This window comes from Schistocerca americana, chromosome 3 (genome assembly GCF_021461395.2).
Source record: "Schistocerca americana isolate TAMUIC-IGC-003095 chromosome 3, iqSchAmer2.1, whole genome shotgun sequence".
In the NCBI taxonomy this organism is placed as follows: domain Eukaryota; kingdom Metazoa; phylum Arthropoda; class Insecta; order Orthoptera; family Acrididae; genus Schistocerca; species Schistocerca americana.
In genome coordinates this window covers 242,450,651-242,465,630 of record NC_060121.1, presented here as the reverse complement: position 1 = coordinate 242,465,630, position 14,980 = coordinate 242,450,651, and the positions used below count along the sequence as shown (strand labels likewise).

General features: G+C 44.0%; 1 protein-coding gene across 1 annotated transcript in view; it reads left to right on the top strand.

Annotated features, from left to right (window-relative positions):
* Positions 1-14,980, top strand: part of LOC124606745 (condensin complex subunit 2) — a 195,570-nt gene that overhangs the window by 31,562 nt on the left and 149,028 nt on the right. The window contains exon 2 of the mRNA XM_047138782.1: positions 8,822-8,989. Coding sequence (XP_046994738.1) covers positions 8,822-8,989 — 168 coding nt within the window. The remainder of the gene's footprint in view (positions 1-8,821; positions 8,990-14,980) is intronic.

Below are 14,980 nucleotides of genomic sequence, written 5' to 3'. Positions count from 1 at the left end.
AGTGGACGTAGGGATGTTCAGGAGTGTGGAAATCTCACGTACAGACGTATGACACAAGTGGCACACAATCACCTGACCACCTTTGAAGTCTGTGAGTTCCGCGGAGTGCCCCATTCTGCCCTCTCACGATGTCTAATGACTGAGGTCGCTTATATGGAGTACCTGGCAGTAGGTGGCAGCACAATGCACCTAATATGAAAAATGTTTGGTTTGGGGGGTGTCCGGATACTTTTGATCACATAGTGTAGTCTACACATGGTTCAAGGCATCATTTTTCATCTTGACCCCATTTTGCTGTCTGATGATGAGCTACATGCCATCTTGGAGTGCTGGGGTGAACACTTTCTCCATCATGTCCACAGGGGGCCAACAGACAATAGGGTTGCTTACGGGGCCTTCATCTTGGCCTTTGAGAGTTATTTGTTGCCTGAAAAGGTCACAGAGATGGTATACTAATGTGATGTCAATACGTATGGTCCCCACCCTATACAATGCTGCAATATGAAGAATAGGAGACGAGGTACTGGCAGAAGTAAAGCTGTGAGTACCGGGCGTGAGTCGTGCTTCGGTAGCTCAGTTGGTAGAGCACTTGCCCGCGAAGGGCAAAGGTCCCGAGTTCGAGTCTCGGTCGGGCACACAGTTTTAATCTGCCAGGAAGTTTCTGCAATACGAAATTTGGGCACATCTCTTTGTGTTGCAATGCCAGCACAATCTTTAGAGACTGTTGCATGGGAATATTCCTTGTGCCTCCCTCCCACCCTCTCCCTCCCCCACTTGTCTGTATCAGCTGTGGAGAGCCCTATTCTCTATGCTCACCAGACTGCACCATCTTTCACAGAGAGGAAAAAATGCAGGAATATAAGACTTTGGACAGGTTAACTTACCAAGAGGCCAAGAAAATGTAAGGGCATCTACATCCTGCACACATGTCAATGTTGTATGCTTCAGCTATAATGATGTTGCTCTCTCTTCAGATGGCCCTCACGACTGTTATGTTTCCGACAGCGAGCCCTCAGGGCCTTTTGACTATGCCTGCCCCCCTGACGGTTGGGAGCTCTCCTCTTGCTGCTTCGCTCACATCCACCACTTTGGGATCAGTGGCTTCCCAACTGCCAGAGATATTGATCCCCATACCCACCCAAAGACGCATCACCCTCGTCCGGCTTCTCACACCAGGAAGGGGCTCCTGTGGACACTCCCCTCTAAGGCTTCTGCTGGTCTGTTACTGGTTTCCAGCCAGTGGCTAAAGGAGCCACAGGCTGCTGGTCATAGGGCTTATCTGTCTTCCTCAGTCCCTGAAACTAATTCAGGGAAACCCTCCCAGTCATCAAACCCCCTAAGGAGAAGAAAGGCAAAAGGAAATCTTCCAAGACAAAGGAGATTACAATGGTTCCTATGCCACTGGATTCCATATATTCTGCTTTAGTGGCAGAGGCCGTGATGCCGATGGGCCCTGAGGCACCACACAACGTCTCAGAACCTATGCGTCTTGATACCATACCCTCTTAGGCAGTGGCGGCAGGTGACCCAGCAATGTAATCTGCCTCCTTGGTCCCTTCATGCCCCCACTGTATACTGACAGCATGATTCCCTACTGGAATTTTACTGTGTTGCCCTTCAGGAAACTTGGTTTCCAGCAATGGGGGGACACCCCCCCCCCCCCCCCCCCCCCCCTGCCCTTTCTTGTTTACTGGGACTGGGGCTATTTTAAAAATTGTGCTGTTAATGATGGGTGTCAGATGGAGTTCGCCCATATGTTCTAAACTCCATATATAATGAGCATGTGCCTCTTAATACAAATTTGGAGGCTGTGGCTATTTGGATAAGAGAATTTCAGAATTTTACCATCTGTAATGCTTATCTGTCTGTTGATAATGGAGTGTCCCAGAGCATATTGTCTGCATTGGTTTCTCAGCTCCCTCTGTCTTTCCTAATCTTAAGTACTTTGATGACCTTAACCATTTGTGGGGTGTAACCACAATCACTGCCTGTGGGAAAGACATTGAAAACTTCCTGGCAGATCTCAACCTCTGTCTCTTGAAAACTGGTGCCCCCACACACTTCATTGTGGCACATGGAACTTAATCGGCCATTGACCTTCCTATTTGCAGCCCTAGTCTTCTCCCATCCATCCACTGGTAGGTCCAAGATGACCTGTGTGGTAGTGACCACTTCCTGATCTTCCGTTCCTCCTTCAGGTTCACTCTCATGGGCACCGACCCAGATGGACTCATCACAGTGCTGACTGGGATGCTTTCACCTCCACAGTCATTCTTATCTCCCCACTACATGGAGGTATTAACGCAGCTGTGCAGATTACAACAGCAGCAATACTATAGGCAACTGACTTAGTAATCTTCTATTCTTTTCTTTGTGATCGGAATATAGTACCTTGGTGGACTGCAGAAATCGATCGGCTGTTGGAGATCATAGGCAGGCTCTCCAATACCATAAGTGGCAGCCATCGATGGAGCACCTCATTGCCTTTAAATGGCTCCATGCCCAGGTCTGCCACATATTGAAATGGTGGAAGCAAGAATGCTAGGAATGGTATGTTTCAACCATTGGACCACATACCCATCCTTCATGGGTTTGGGCGAAGATCCGACGGCCCTATGGATACCAGACATCTCTGCATTATGCTCCAGCCTCTGTGTGAGAGAATTATCGAACTGCCTTTGGTGTCCTTAAATAGTGGGTGGAGCGACTGCACTTATCTTTCACTACACACCACCTGGAGCTCTATAATGCACCATTCAATGGGTAGGAATTCTTCATTGCCCTAGGATTTTGCCCTGATACAGTCCTTGGGCCTGACTGCATCCACAACCAAATGCTCAAACACTTACCAGTGGGTTGTCAGCGTCATCTCTGTACCATCCTCACTCGTGTCTGCAGCAAGAGTGAGTTCCCATTTCAATGGGAGGAAAGCGTCGTTGCCCCAGTGCTGAAACTGCGTAAGCATCCCCTAGAGATGGACAGCTATCACCCAATTAGTCTCACTAATGTTAATTACTTGAATGTATGGTGACCCAGCTGTTGGTTTGGTTCCTTGAGTCTCGGGATCTTCTGGCTCCGTCCCACGGCAGTTTTCGTCAAGGCTGCTCCACTGTTGATAATTTGGTTTGCCAGGAGTCTGTCATCAGGACAGCTTTCAACTGATGTCAGCACCTTATTGCTGTCTTCTGTGCCCTACAAAATGCTTATGACATCACATGACGACGCCATATCCTCGCTGATTTCTCTGAGTGGCGTCTCTGGGGCCCACTTGTGATTTTTGTCTGGAGCTTCTTTTCACACTGACTCATGTCATGCACTTCTGTTGATGTCGTACTGTTCATCCACAATCAGAACTTTACCTCCAAGTTCGAGTTGGTGCTTCCCACATCTCCATATCCAAGAGAGTAGGGGCCCACAGGCCTCTGTATTAATTCTCTTTCTAGTGGCCATCAACAGTCTAGCAACATCTGTGGGGTCTTCAGTGTCGCCCTCCTTGTATGCCGACAATTTTAGTTTTTACTATTCCTCTTCTAGCATGGGTGTTGCTGAATGCTGACCGCAGGGTGCCATTTGCAAAGCGCAGTCATGGGCCCCCACTTACGGCTTTCAGTTTTCAGCTGCTCAGACTCATGTCATGCACTTCTGTTGATGTCGTACTGTTCATCCACAATCAGAACTTAACCTCGATGACAATTTACTTATTACTTTTTGGGACTGTTCTTATATGCCTGGCTTTTGTGACTTCCCCATTTTCGCCAGCTTGAGCAAAGATGCTGGCTACACTTTAATACACTTTGTTGCATCAGTAACATCAGCTGGGGTGCACTACCCTTCTGCAGCTTTATAAAACCCCGATCTTTTCCCACCTTGATTATGGGAGTCTGGCAGATGATTCAGCCTCACCTTCTCCATTGCAGTTACTGCACACCACACACCACTGTGCAGTTTGACTTGCAACAGGAGCCTTTTGAACTAGCCCTGTGAACAGCCTACTCACAAAGGCTGGGGTCCCTCCATTTAGGATCAAGCACCAACAACAGCTACTCAGTTATGTTATACATGTTTGTGGCACCCCTACGCATACAAACTACTGTGCCCATTTTCCTGGTAGGGAGATCCACCTTCCACAACAGAGACCCAGAACTGGAGTCACAATTGCAGTTCAACTACAGTGTCTCTGCTCAGGACTTCCAAATTCCCTCACTGTTATCTCTTGTTAGGCAGCAATCAGTATGCCTCCATGGATCTGTCTCGATTTATCCTTTGGACCAAAAGAGGCAGTTGACCCCATGGTGTTTTGCTGCCAGTTCCTGGCTGTCCTCTATGCATTTCTGGGTTTGTATGTGGTATACACTGACAGCTCAATGGTCGATAGATGAACAGGTTTTGCTTACACACATGCACAGTGCAGTGAACTATGCCTCCTGCCAAATTGACGCACACTGATGAATCGTGGGCCATCAAATGAGCCCTTACCCATGCTTATTCTTGCACCAGCAGGATGCTTCATTCTGCAGATACTCACTGAGCAGCCGTTGGGCTATAGACCAGTGCTATCCTCATTACCAATTAATTACGACTATCCAGGATCTTCTTTCTGACCTCCATCAAGCTGCATGGCTGGTCAACTTTGCTCACATGGATATGTGAGGATCTTAGAAAATGGCCATGCTGACCGGTTGGCAAAGTTGGCTACCAGGATGCTGGTTTTGGAAATGGTGGGGCCAGAAGTGGACCTTCAGTTAACTCTGTGCCATCAATTGTTGGAGGTCTGGAACTCAGAATGGTCTGCCCTGGACTCTCCAAACTGAGGGCAATAAAGGAGACCATGACCAGGTTGTCTCCCCTTCCCACTTCTTGCTGGGAATCCACTGTCCTTTGTCAGCTATGCACTGGGTACACTTGGCTGACCAATGGCCATATTCTCTGAGGTGAGAATCCACCTTAATGCCGATGTGGTGCCCGCCTGACGGTGGCCACATCTTGCTAGATTGTTCGAATTTGGCCACTTTGCGGCAATATCTTAAACTTTGTGACACACTACCTCTGGTGTTAGTAGATGATGCCAAAGTGGCTGACCTGGTTTTACATTCACTGTTGAAGGTGGTTACTACTTGTCTCTTTGGCCTCATTGACCGCCTGAGGGTTTGAAGGGGCACTTCTCACCTGCTCTGGCGTAACAGGGCCCTCAGCAGTAATTGCTTGCCAGTCCAGCCTGGCCCCTACCCTTCCCACCTTTTTATTCTTCTTATTCTTTTATGTTTGCCACTTTAAATGTTTTGTCATTCCTCAAATATTATCTTCTTGTCTGTGCTGCTCGTTTTCTTGGGGTAACAGACAGTGAGATGGTGCTGGGGGGTTGCAGATGGTGCATCTCCCGCTGCATCCAATGCTCCAGGGATTTCCAGCTCATTCTGGGCAGAGCGGCTCACCCATATTACCCCCTCTCACTTCCCACCTACTTCTCCTTGATTTTCTCTCCGTCTTATTGTATCTTGGTTACAATTGGGCTTCTCAGGACTTGCCTTTTGTATCCTTCCTCTGAGGATTATTCATAGTTCAATAAGTATAGGTCAAAGGGACTGATGACCTTGTAATTTGGTGCCCTTAACTCCAACAACCTACCAATGTGCAGTGATCTGCCAGTATGATAGGTAACTGACTGTATTATAATCGGCTCATTCCAAGTGCGGGCACATCTGAGTAGATTGGGAGCTGAGGAATTTTAATTATTTTCCGTACTCCTTGAGAAGTGCATTCTCTCTTTGAAGATCTCATGGCACAGTGCGGCTTGAAGGTGGTAACCAGTGGAAAGGAGATGATCTGATGTATTGTCCCCATTGCTGTATTTAACTCAACATCGATTTTTCACACATATGAGCTTTCAAGTCACACCAGGGCACAGTATTCGGCAGTAAAGTAGACAAATCCTAAGGAAGAACGTCTTAGTATTGTAGCTCTTGCACTCCATAAGGTACCACTCAGCTTCTATATGGTGATATTGTACTGCCTCGGCTTTGCTGCAGTTTTCTGTGTGTGCTTTGCATGACAAGGTTTTATCAAGACTTACTACTAGGTACTTTGGGAGGGCTTGGTCATGGAGGACTTGGCCATTCTATTGTTACTGGATGTGGTGCTAATGTCTACTTTTTGAAGTATTCACCCATTAAACTTAGATCTGCAGAGAGTAGCTTTTCACCTGCTTCAAGACTTCTCTGTTGAGTGGCCAAAGCGAAATCGTTCCCATAAATGAACTTCCTCAATTGTGTTTCAGGAAGACCAGATGTATATAAGTTGAATAAAACTGTTGCCCAAACTGAACCCTGGGGAAGACCATTCTTAAGTTTCTTTTGTTTATGCAATCAATTGCTGAGGACCACTTGGAAGCATCTCTGAGATAACATATTGTTTGTGAGCCTCATTATAGTTTGGTATTATATAACATTTGCGAGTTTGTGTAGGAGTCCTTGTTTCTGTACTGTGTCATAGGCAGCTGCAAAATCAGCAAAAACCACTGTTGTTTGAAGTCATTGTTGGAACCCAGCTTTTATGTGAGTAGTTAAGGTAAGTTCGTGGTTTGTACAGCTTCTATTACGCCTGAGTCATGTGTATTCAATGGGAATAACTTATATTTGATGGGAACAACTTAATGGATCTTTGGACTGATTTGTTAAGGATGACTTTCTAAAAGTTTGCAGCAGCAAACTCAGGAAGGCGATTAGTTGATAGCCAACAGCTTTATTTGTATATTATGGTTTTTGTTCTTTTGAAGGCTTTTAGAATGTTACCCAATAGCTTTATATTGGTGAAGAACTTTGCGAGCAATTTAAGAGTCTTGTTTCTGCAGTTGATGAGGAACTCTGGATGTATCCCATCAAATCCTGAGGTTTTGCCCTTTTTTTAAATTTGTGTATGTGCCGCATTGGTATTGTCTAAGATGAAATCTCCATAAAGCTTACTAAACCCTTTCTTAACCATTCTTGTATGTAGCTTATACGAGGGTGCTGCGAAGAGGGAAGTTATTCTGTTTGCAGTCTGGCCTGGTGTGACTTCAGGACCTTTGTAGATGGGGGTCGACTTCCTCCTAGTTTTCTTAAGAGACTTGATGCCACTCTACTTGACTTCTTAAAATCCAGTCTCTCTGTTTTTTATTCCCAGCACTCTTTATGAGCTTTATTTAGATGTTGAAGCACTATAAGCAGATGATACACTATTGTAGACTCGGTAAGTAGATGATGTACAATAGTACATGATGAATCACTACAAGTAGTAGATGAGTTTTACAATTTGGTAACCTGTAAACGGCTGAAGTAAAGAGGATATAAAAAGCAGAAGTGCGATAACGAGAAAAATGTTTCTGGAAACATGTAATATAAATTTTTTGTTAGGAAGTCTGTCCTGTATGTGTTAATCTGGAGTGTAGCCTTGTTCAGAAGAACACCAAAGTTTAGATGGTTAGATCAAGTAACTGATAAAGAGGTACTCCGTGTAATTGAAGAGAAAAGTGTTGTGCAGCACACCTTCAGTAACAGAAGGGACAGGTTGACAGGACACTTCATGAGAGATCAGAGAATAATTAATTTGGTAACAGAGGGAAGTTTGTTGGAGAGAGAGGGGGATGGGATGAAAAATTGGAGAGGGAGACCAGGGCATGAAGGCATGACTATAGCAAAAAATGGTCAAGTGACTTCAGGTTGATGTAGTTTCACAGTGATGAAGAGACTTGAATGAGATAGAATTTTGTGGAGAACTGCCTCAAACCAATCTGAAGACCTCAACAACAACTAGAAATTTCATGGATTGCTGTCATTTAATGTTGATGTTCTTAGTTACTGTATGTGCCTCAGAATATGATATGGATATGTTCCTGTGGCCACTGGCTTCTTTCTCCACTTAAAACTAAGTGAAACATTGGATTTAACTTAGAATTTGCCATTTGTAGTTTGAAACTAAGTGAACTATTGCATTTAACTTAGAAGTTGCCATTTGTAACTGCCTTGGTGCTGTTCAGTATGTCTTACTCAGTGGCTTACTTGAAATGTGTGAATTGAGTTTTAAAATGAGATATATTCTTAGAAAACCACACTGAGAGGACATTTCAGAAAACATGTTGTTGTTGTGGTCTTCAGTCCTGAGACTGGTTTGATGCAGCTCTCCATGCTAATCTATCCTGTGCAAGCTCCTTCATCTCCCAGTACCTACTGCAACCTACATCCTTCTGAATCTGCTTAGTGTATTCGTCTCTTGGTCTCCCTCTACGATTTTTACCCTCCACACTGCCCTCCAGTGCTAAATTTGTGATCCCTTGATGCCTCAGGACATGTCCTACCAGCCGATCCCTTGTTCTAGTCAAGTTCAGAAAACATATTTGTCTGAAAAATGTGCTCTCATTCAATTTTAGGTGTAGCTATGAATGTTCTTGCATTTATAAAATGATGTTACAATAGTGGTTTGACACTTCCACAATTGAAGACTGAATGGCACATGAATGTTATGTGAACATAGCTTCAAAAAACTGCACTGCCTAGGGGGGGGGGGGGGGGGGAATTACACTTGCGGCTCAGTTAACGAGTGACAGTCCTGCCCTGAACTTCAGGAGTTGACACTGAGTGGAGAATTACGTACAGTCAATCATTTACAGAGTTTTCACCACCATACTTTATGATAACGCAGAAACACAACTCGAGCACATTAAAATTTCCATCACCATACTTCAGAATGAGTTTGTTTATCTTTTAAATGTCGCTGGGATGTATTTGGCTATTAAATTTCTTTAATTTTATTTAACAACTCTAATCTTGCCATTTGGTTTTGTTTTCAGAATGATGATGCTGCTGAAATCCGAGAACGCAAGAGACAAAGTGAACTACGCAGAAGGGAATCTCTTATTTTGTCACCAAACAGAAGAAACAGTACAAAGGACATTTCTCTGTCTGTTCCTGAAATATTTGCACATTACACAAACTGTTTGAAGTTGTCTGCAGAAAATGTATGTTATGAGAGGATTGCTGGGAACTTTTATAGCACAAAATATCTAAGTAGCTACTGCACGTGTTATTGAAAAATAACATGTGCAGTAGCCACTTAGATATTTTGTGTTATTTGTGACAGGCTATAATTATTTTAACAACTCTTTTCTTAGTGCTAGTTGTGATGTCTGTTGTACTCCCTACTTTCTTCCTTTTTGTTGTTTTCAAATACAGATTGAAATAATTTTGTGTTGAATAAATATACTCTGTTAATAAAGTAAAACTTAAAGTGAATTAGTTCCTATTGGATTTGTTTAAGGTGATATTTTCCTTTGTAGTAGCTGTGTAGTATTTGATTTGAACTATGAGCTGCATGAATGAGTTGTCACCTGTGACTGAATATATCCTTTTCTTTTAGAACAAATATGTTATAAAACAAGATTAAATTTAATGTGTTGCCAGGAAACCGTCTGCCAGTTGCAGTGTTGCATAGTGATGTTGTGAAATAATGCCAAAAAAAAAAAAAAAAAGGTCGAACATCTTGCAAAATTGAGATCCTATACAGTGGAACCTTGCTTAACGAGCACTTCCTACAGTGTGCAATTCACATAATGTGCAAAACAAATTGTAAAAAAATTACTTGCTTAGTGAGCGATGTTTTGCATAATGAGTGATTACAATTTAGTGCATCGTCACTAGCCATTCGCATGCAGCAGGGGAAACTTTCAGCACTATGAACACCTTTCATTGTTAGTAGTGGCATATGGACAATGTCTTTAGTATGTACTGCAGTCTGGGTATAGTGTTCTTTCTGCTACCATCTTAGTACAGCTTGTGATCACACATTTTTCTAGACTTATGTTCACACAGTGCTTTTTTGTGCGCAAATTTTAATAACCTTCGTAGAATGTCCTTGAAAATAAAGCTGCAAGAAGATGACTGTAACAGAAAGAATATGACCTTAGAAATAAAACACGCGAATGTGGGGTGAGAATTGCTGGTTTAGCACTCATATACCCTCAGCCTGCATCAACTATTTGCACTATCCTCAAGAACAAGGACAAGATTAAGGAGATAGATGCTTCAAAGGGAGTGACAAAAGTATATCTAAACAATGGTTTTGTATTATGGATGATGTCAGAAAGTTCTCCTTGTATGGATAAAAGAAAAGAAATTGCAAGGTGACACTATTGACAAGAACATCATTTGTGAGAAGGCAAGAATGATTTTCACCAACCTTGTTAAGAAGACTCCAGGATCATCAATGGCTGAGGAAGTGTTTAAGGGAAGCTGTGGGTAGTACAAGAAGTTTAAGAGAAGAACCGGCATCCACAATGTTGTGAGGCATGGTGAAGCAGTCAAAGGCAGCTGAAAACTTAAAGATTCTCGTAGATTCTGAGGGTTATCTGCCACAACAGGTTTTTAATTGTGATGAGACAGGTCTGTTCTAGAAAAAGATGCTGAAGCGTACATTTTTAACACCAGAGGAGAATGCATTGGTCAGTCACAAGCCAATGAGAGAGCCTCTCACACTGCTATTGTGTGCCAATGCAAGTGATGATTTGAAAATTTAACCACTGCTTGTTTACTATTCAGAAACTCCAAAAGCCTTCAAGAAGTGTAAAGTTTAGAAGAGCAGGCTAAATGTGATATGGAGATCCAGTGGTAAGGCTTGGGTGACGTGATCTTTTTTGTGATTGGATCAATGAACTGTTTGGTCCTTCAGTGAAAAAAAAAAATATTTGCTTGAGATGAATTTGTCACTCCACGTCTTGCCTGTTATGGGCAATGCCCCTGCCCATTGTCCAGGCCTAAAAGACAACCTCTTCAAAGAATTTCAGTTCATCAAGATCCAATTTCTGCATTCCAGCACCTCTCTGTTATTATGGCATATGGACCAGCAGATTATTTCTGACATTAAGAAGCTCTACAATAAAGCACTCTTCGACCATTGCTTTGAGTTGACTGAAGCTATCAATTTCACTCTGAGAGTTTTGGAAATACATCAACATCATTGCCTGCATCAAGATGATTGAGTAGGCATAGGAAGAGGATACCAAGATAACTCTCACTTCTTTGTGGAAGCAGCTTTGGCCGGAGTGTGTTGTCGAATGTGACTCTCAGGAATTTGTGTCAGTACTTGTGGAGCCTGTAATCAACGAGATTGTCTTTGGCTAAGTGCATGCGACTAGAAGTGGATAATAATGATATTGATGAGATTGTGGCAGATCACAGCCAAGAAATGACCAACTTATGCAGTTGCAGTGTGTTTCACAGCAGGAAGTTGTGGAGAGAAGTTCTCCAGAGGAGGAGGAGGAGGCAGAAGAGGTGGTAACAGCAAAGCAGCAATCTTCTGGCCCAATAAGAGAAATGCTGAAAGCTTGGGAATTAGTTGCATCATACAGTGAAAATCATCATCTCAATAAAGAAGTGCCTACATGTGCTACAAATTTATTTGATGGTAATGCTGTGTCACATTTTCACCAAGTGTTGAACCATCAGCAGAAAAAAATGACTATAGATAACTTCCTAGTAAAAAAAAACAATTAGTTACGTATCGTGAATAATAAAATATATAATCCTGTATGTATAATTTTCTTTGAATAAATGGCATGAATAAGATAAAACTGTAAGTACTTTTTCTACATGGAACACGTCATTGTATTTTACGTTAATTTATGTGGGATAAATTGTTTTTCTTAACAAGTGTTTTGTGCTATGAGTAAGGTTCTGAAACAAATTATGCTTGCTATGCAAGGTTCCACTGTATTTTATTCATAGGAGGAGACATGGTGCAAAACCCCATGTGTGTTGAATGTCAAAATCTGAATAATGAAATTAATTATGGACAGGCACACTCCCTTAAGACCAAGCTACATTACTGTAGTCGAATGGGTTAATAAACACAATGAAATTTTAAGGCCCTAGCTGGGGTTTCTAAAGGGGGGGAACTGCCTAATATTAAAATGTAAATATTTAAGGCGTTAACACCCTTTGGGGGGTGCGCAGTTCTTTCACAAGCCGGTGCGTGGTGCTCATGGGGCCCTGATGTATTGCAGCCCATTCTTTCTTTGCAGGCTGCATTTCTTCCCTGTGCCCCTCCCTCCCCGTCCTTGCTCCTTCCCCGGTGTCAATGTTCTTACTTATGCCAACCTGGCTATCCACCAGGTTTCCTGTATTCCTTGCAGTTTGGTTCGCCTTGCCTATCTTTTTCATCTTTTGCATTTTTCGTCCCCCTTAGGGGTTTGACCTTCACTTCTAAATTTTCTCTCTGTAGTGTGAACCATTTGGGGAAGAACTCCCTCCCTAGGAGCTGTAAGGTGGATTCCTCTCTCCCCTTCCTTCCTCTCTTCCTCCCCAGCTATAGCCCCCCTCCAACCCACTAGATCACCAGCACTTGTAGCCAGTCTGTGTGATGAGGCTGTTATGTGCCCATCTTATTGAGCTCTATGACAATACAGGCATCACACTTCTGATACCTTAGCTTTTGCCTGCCCATGTATGCCTAGAAGTGGTTGCTTGTCATTCCTGAGCATCGGAACTCCTGGCATCAGCCACTAAGCCAGACAGCCCTTGCTGTGTCTGGGTGGTGCTGTTGTGCAGAGCCCCTGATTGGAGTGGGTGGTATCAGGGTGAATGATTTGTGTATGAACTGTATCAAGCTCCAAAAATCTGACAGTTCTTCTACAGCCATTTCTTCGGCTGGCAACAGATCATTGAATGCTGCTTCTTATGACCCTGCATCCTTTCCCTGTCTACTCCCTGGGAGGAGGGTCAGACTCACCAGATTGGGGTGAAACATTTCTGTACTGGGGTGGACAGGGAAACATTCATTATCACAAAGCTGTTATTTTTTGTGGAAAATATCGAAGACTTGTTTGGCAAAGTAAAGTGTCTCGGCAGGATGTGGTTAGGTTCACTTTTGATTAAAACTTCTACTGCCCATCTGCAGCCCTTCATGCTTGTGATCATCTTGGGGATGTCATGGTGTCCATTACACCTCACGAGTCTTTGAATATCATTCAGGGGATCATTTCTCGTAGGAACCTCATCCTTCAAACTGATAAAGAACGATGGGGCGTTCATTTTGTTTGCCTTGTGCAGAAAAGTCATAAGGGCAATTGCACTGATACTGCTGCCTTTATTCTGGCTTTCGATGAAGATACTCTCAAGCTTATATGTTATCAGTGTGATGTGAAGCCGTACGTACTGCCACCCAAGAGGTGCTTTTGGTGCTCGCATTTCAGGCACATGTCATCCCAGTGTACAGTGGACCCACTCCATAAGGGGAGCCCTCGCATTCTCATGACTGTCACTCTCCACATTCACCAGATTGGCTGGCTAATAAGAAAGAAAAGAAGATACAAGATTATAAGTCCCTTGATCATTTAGCTTACACTGAGGCTCATAAGAAATATGTCTGACTTCATCCTGTGTTGATGACTTCTTCTTTTGCTTCTCTTATGTTCTTTCCTCCTCCGCCTTCTTCCTTACCCCAGTCCTGTACCCCTCTCCTCTCCCCCTTCACAGTGGTTCCTACACTCTCCCTTCCGGGTGCCGCTCCCCCTCCCGGCCGAAGGGGTGTTCCTCTTCTTCGGTGCCTGCCAGTGATAGGACTCCCTCCTGGGGCCGCTCCCATTGGCATCTGTCAGGCCAGAGTCTTGTTCCCACAACTTAGCCATGGGACACAGTCTGTGCGCCCCAAGGTTGTCTGCTCTCTTTCAGTTCTGGATCTTACCGAAGGCCGCTCTCCCTCTGTGCCCTGACCTCCTCAGCCTGTGAAGAAGAAGAAGAAGAAGAAGAAGTCCCTGGACAAGGTCCCCCTCCACCCCCCACCACTGATAGCCCCAGAGGTGTCATCTCCTCCCTTACAACCTGAGTCTTGTTCTTGTTTATTGATGTCAGCTGATTCTTGTTGGTGCTGGATGATGACCCAGTGGCATGATTGGCTCCAGCCTATTCACTACCTGTTTGGATACCCACTCTGTGCTTATTCAATGGAACTGTCATGGATACTGCCATCACCTCCCAGAGTTACAATCCCTTATTGCCTTTTACTCGGCATCTTGTGTTGTTCTCCAGGAATCTCATTTTACTGATGTTCCTTCATTGACCCTTCATGTGTTCCTTGCTCTCTGTTGGAACTGGGTTGGTCCTTTGTGGCTTCCATTGGTTCATACATGTATTGTTACTACATGGATCCGACTTCGTACCACATTGGAAGCAGTTGGTGTCCGGATCCACTTGAAATCTGTGGTCATGGTTTGCAATCTCTATCTCCCTCCTGACTGGCCACCTACATCTGCTGGCCTAACTGCCCACCTTCAGCAACACCTCCCTCCCTCCCCTTGTCAGGCAGAATTCTACCATGAGCTTTTCACTGAATAGGAGCTGCTTCTGGCCCTCTCCCGTTCCCACGATTCAGCTCCTGGCCCTGATTCCATCCATAACAAATCGCTTCAGCACCTCAATCCTCCACAATGACAATATCTCGTCCAGGTTTTTAACCGTATTTGGTTGCAAAGTATTTTTCCCTCTCAATGAAGAGACAATATTGTGGTTCCTGCCCTTAACTCTGGCAAGGATGTCTCATCCCTTGATAGTTACCAGTTAGTCAGCCTGACCAATGTCTCGTGTGAGTTACTAGAATGGGTGGTGGCTTGTTGGCTCATGTGGTTCCTTGAATCTTGGACCTTCTGTCTCCTTACCAGAGCAACTATCAGGATGGATGATCTCTGATCAGTTATTGTGTCCCCTCCAGGGCCAGATTTATGGCTTAACATCAAATTCCTTTTTGCTCAATCTTGGGCTGACTTTCTGACTTTTGGGAGGCTGCCCCCCTGCCTAATAAACTTTGTGCAATCCAGGAAACTCCGGCCACATGTTATTCTTCCCTCTGCCTCTCCTGACAGGAATCTACCATCCTCTGCCATCTTCATATTTGCCATACTAGGTTGATGCATGGTTTTTAATCCTGCAATGAGCTGTCTTCCTTTGCAGTTGTGGGACTC